Source organism: Sprattus sprattus (assembly GCF_963457725.1).
Source record: "Sprattus sprattus genome assembly, chromosome: 8".
Lineage (NCBI taxonomy): Eukaryota > Metazoa > Chordata > Actinopteri > Clupeiformes > Clupeidae > Sprattus > Sprattus sprattus.
In genome coordinates this window covers 12,155,994-12,160,993 of record NC_137927.1, presented here as the reverse complement: position 1 = coordinate 12,160,993, position 5,000 = coordinate 12,155,994, and the positions used below count along the sequence as shown (strand labels likewise).

At 45.7% G+C, this 5,000-nt stretch overlaps 1 protein-coding gene across 4 annotated transcripts in view; it reads left to right on the top strand.

Annotated features, from left to right (window-relative positions):
• Window positions 1–5,000, top strand: part of chd9 (chromodomain helicase DNA binding protein 9) — an 84,178-nt gene that overhangs the window by 46,370 nt on the left and 32,808 nt on the right. For all 4 annotated transcript variants that reach the window (XM_080843679.1, XM_080843680.1, XM_080843682.1 and 1 more), the window contains one exon: window positions 3,226–3,334. In XM_080843679.1, coding sequence (XP_080699805.1) covers window positions 3,226–3,334 — 109 coding nt within the window. The remainder of the gene's footprint in view (window positions 1–3,225; window positions 3,335–5,000) is intronic.

Genomic DNA, 5,000 nt, shown 5'->3' with positions numbered 1-5,000 from the left:
AGGTGCTATGTGTAAGAACTTCTGCTTAAAACATTCAAAAATGTACTCGAAATCACAATACGTGAAGAAATAACAGCCTTTAGTCCCCCCATTATAGCCAAACTTTTTCTTTACTTCTGCTTAGGGAGAGGAAGTGGTAATGCACTGCCCCAAATCTGCTAGCAGTGGGGAATATGAAATCATTCAGCTCTCAAGTCGACAGCAAGTCAGGCTTAGCTGGTTTAAAACCTCTCTATAATAATTTTGATTAGTGGTGGCAAAAATAATGTTCCGTCCCACCCCACCTCAGGCCTCAGGATTTTATAATTGTCTGGATTGGGCAGATTTCAGAGGTCGCCTTTAGGCTAATCCTCACAAACACACACACACACACACACACACACAGCTCGATTCCACCTCTCCTACAGCATCACCTGGATTAGCCGCCACAGACCTGGGAAGACGATAATAATAGCCAAGGCGTTTGATACGGGGTGTAGGTGAAGCCTGCTTTATAATGGGTGGCTATCCTTGCCATGTATTGTTAATTGAAGTACTTCATCAACAAAGGTGAAAATGATTCATTTTCCATTCAGACATCTCTTTGAAATTTGATGTCTAGGGTTGGCAGTCTTTGACTCAGATGCCAGAGTGGGCATGCAAGCTCTTTTTACCGTGGCATGGAAGAGGACATTAAAGTCCCAGGGGCGGCTATTTAATTGGTTGCTATTTACCGATTAAATCATAACTTAAGTGAAATGTTTGTCAAACTTGACATTACTCAGTAGTAGATTAAGCCAGAAAGTGACATAAAAAGTGAAATTATGTTGGAATGATGAGGTTAATAAGGCCTCTGCTCTGAATTCCAAAACAACAACAACAACACAGGGCTGAACTTTGGTCCTGCAAGTGATCCTGATTGAGCAGCCATCCAAGGTTACTGCACAGATGGAGAGAAATCTACCTAATGCTACCACTACAGCAGATCTTAGCCTACATGTAGCTGACGTCGTCTCACCTTTCAGCCTGGTTGGGTGAAGGGGTGTGGCTTTGTTTTGCAAGTCAACTGAACTGAAGAAGCTTTGTTTTGAAAATATGTGTCAATGTTGAGTGTATAAATGAGGCACAAAATACATTAAGGTGAATTTATTTAGAGTAGTTTTAGATTCTAAATGACTGTGAAGGTGAGACTACGTGTGTTTGACGTTGTGTGTGAGTCTGTGTGTGTGTGTGTCTGTGTGTGTCTGTTTAGTGTGTATAAAGCGTGCTAATCTTGACATTTGGAAGGTAGCACTCGAGGCAGGGACTGCACTCCCCATAACTCGGCCTCTATGGCTTTGCGCTGCCATTATAAATCAGGTTAAAATGGCGTTAACAGTAGGAGTGCACATATTGATTGAAAATACTGTGCACATTACAATTTGCTGCTTCTGTTCAGGCTGTCCACAAAATTGTACATTGGCACAGCCCAGGGAAAAATAAAGTTGCCAAATCATGCAGTCGTCAATCACTACAAGCTGGTAATTAATAGTAGTGCGTCCTCCAGGAATAGTAGTTTTCCATAATGTCCATCCATTACTATATGATTCATTTAAAAATTCACTGCACACAGTATACACAACGTTGCTTTAGCTTTAGCATTAGCACAGCCAGCCTGCCCCTGTCTAAGTCATACTGTTGCTTTAATTTGGATAGCTGACTAGCAGATCTCTGTGGCTCGGTCAGCTTTGTACAGTTAGTCACCAGAACTGGATCTGTAGCAGTAACAGCAAAGCCCTGTAGGATCAGTGCGATATTGTATTGTGAGGAGGAGCGTTCCTTCAAGCTGAACAAAGTACACCGGATTGGTGTGTGATATTATGAGGAGGCGGGTGTGTTTAGAGAGGTAGGCTATGGGAGGGGCAGCTGGTTCTGGCTGGTCCTGAGGTGACCAGCGTGGGGCGTTTTGTCGGTGGGGGGATGGGAGGATGGGAGTTGTGGTGGTGGGGGCGGCGATGCCTGAGGAGTGTGGAGCTGCATATTTACACGCTATTACTAGTCACCACACAGACCACACACACCCTGCTGCCAACCTGACTCCCATACTGATGCGCTCATCTGCAAAGGTGCCTGTGTGTGTGTGTGTGTGTGTGTGTGTGTGTGTGTGTGTGTGTGTGTGTGTGTGTGTGTGTGTGTGTGTGTGTGTGTGTGTGTGTGTGTGTGTGCGTTTGTGTGTGAATGTATGTGAGAGACGCTGTGAACCTTTTTTTCTTTCATTTTTCCTCATTCAGTTTAGAATATTTCCTTTTTTTCGAGACCTCCTCATAACCTGATTGCTCTGGCAGTGCTGTAATAGGCTGGAGTGGGGGCTGTTCTGTAGACAATAATGCTCTGATTCGCCCCCTTTCTGTCCTTCAGATCCATTGTGTTTGAAGACCATCCGTCTGGGATGATTCTATCACACTTCAAATGCCAGAACAATGGTTTACTGTACTCGTGTTGTCATGTTCGTGGTTGTGGGTCGGTCCGCTTTGAGGAGCGCTGGTCCTCAGATTTTCAAGCGGTAATCTAGAAGCCTGTGACTCAGAGAAAGCTGTGGCCGAGGTGACTGCATTTGATCAGACTGAAAAGAGGAAATTCATCTTGCTCTCTGAGGAGGGTGAACAGCAGGTTTTGATCAGTCCAGCACAGTGCTTTGTTTGGTTTTGTTTTATCCCTCCCCCATATCATTTTCTTCACCATGGACACGGTTCAGGCATTTTATATAAAAGGCAGTCCTCTTTTGCTTATTAGAAGCAAATAGAGTGTGTGGGTGGATGTTTGCGTTCATTAATTAATTATTTTTTGGCCTTTTTAAATAGAAGCATAAGCACTGCATACTAGAAAGGCTCCGCAGGTCATTTATTTAGCACAATACAGACCTCAGCCCCTATTATCAGCCATGTATTATTCACCCGTCTCCCAGTTTTCACAAGGAATAGCCAGGCATGGAGAAAAAGCCACCAAGCTGACTTTCAGAGGGAATAATGAGAAGGTGTGCGCGCGTGTGTGTGTCAGCACACGCTCGTGTGTGTCTGCATGCGCACGCACATGTGTGTGGGTGTGTGTCTGCACGTGTGCAGGTGTGCTCACGCATATGAGTGAGTACAGTGTGTGTGTGTGTTTGCATGCATATAACCTGTCCAGTATAAGGGCAAGTATGCTGGTGCACTGAGCTCTTTGCGTGTTAACTCACAGGCTTGTCTCTGTGTCTGCTGCTCTCTGCAGGAAGATCGTCATCAAGTTCGGCAAGAAGAAGAAGCGAAAGCCGGAGTCCTCGGAAGAGCTATCCGACGATGAGCCTCCCCCGCCACGTCGCTCCAAGGAGGATGACTCGGTCAGTCCACCAACACACACACGCACGCTCTCTCTCTCTCTCCATCTTTTTTCCACGCAGGTGCACTCACACACACTGAGTCTTTTACACACTACATACATGCATGTTATGTAGAGACATACATATCAACACACGTGCACTCACTCAACCACACACACACACACACACACACACACACACACAGAATCACAAATACAGATATCTTTTACACACTTCATACACGGATGTTATGTGCACAGGTAGAGACATACACATAAACACACGTGGCTCATGTACATTGGCTATATGCTTACAGTACACACCTCCCCTGCTCCAGTGTGTCTGGTTCTGATTGAACCCTCCAAGGCTGTGGAGCTGAAGAATGCTCCCAGGTCCTATGCAGAGCGCTTCCCTCCCAATCAGTCCAGCATGAAAAGGTTGACGCAATGCCGCAGCCAGGAGGGCGAGGCGCCACGCATCCCAGGCAGGCCACTCTGTGTTTGGGTTTGCAGCGGGGTTGAGAGGCTCTCTCTGTGAACATGCGAGGCAGTGAGGGGGGTGTGGAGGGCAGGGGGACTTCAGTACTCACTGTATGCCAGTAATGCACCTAGTCAAAGGCTGTCCCCTGCTATTGAGAGATGAGTGAGTAATCGTTCTCTCTTTCATGCTCTCTCTAGCCTTTCTCCCTCTCTCACTTTCTCTTTTCCCCGAACTACCTCTCCCCTCTTCCCCTGCTTCTTCAGATATAATTATCCTCATGAAATGGCACCAAGACTTAATTAAAATGGTCCGATAATGACTCATTTAGGTTGATATTTTGTTCCCTTGTGCCGGGGCTGAGGCTGCTCTGCTGACAGCCGTGAGCGATGTCACCTATGGGGAGGAAACACTTGAGGCGTTCCACTGCCACAGCCATATACTGCAGTCATGGGATATACCCATACTGACTCGTTAACTTTTAGCCTAGCGGCATTTACTGTGTTATATTTGGAGTTGCACACCACCCCCCCCCCCCCCCCCCCCCCAAACACTCCCCTACATTTCTGAAGGGGTGGTCTCATTATTGGATTAGTAATGATGGGAAAGCATATGCTTAGCTCTTCAACAGACGTTCTGTTCTGTCTAGAATGAGGCTAAAGGTAATGAGAGCCTATAATTCCTCAGCAGCCATTCCATCTTTGGATGTGTTGAGAAACTAGGCACTTGCTGATACTTGTTAACACTGCACCATGTTTGTTTTTATCTCTTTGTACTTTTTAATTGACGGTAGTCCAAAACGTTAACATAGGAACACACAGAACTGTTTTTGCGGTGGGCCATCAGAAATCCTTTGCTGCTTGTTTGCATTGTGTAATCAGACTGTTGATCCATTCGTTCCTCTTTGCTGCAAGGCTTCACTCACTTTGATGCATGCCCTCTAACAAGCTTTTAAGTTGGAGAATCGTATTCATGTGCTCTTATTAATATCATGCCTGCCTGTCTTGCTGGAAGGTGTGTGATAATTAGACCCTAATGGTGAAACACCTTTGTTAATTATCTTGTGATTGGCGGAATCATGTCAGTGCTCGCAGTGACAACTTAATTAAATCTAAACCCAGCCCTATAATAATTGGATAATGGGTCAGTGACATCATGGCTACACACTCGCTAGTCAGAAAATTAGAATGCTGCATGGTGGTCAAGGGAG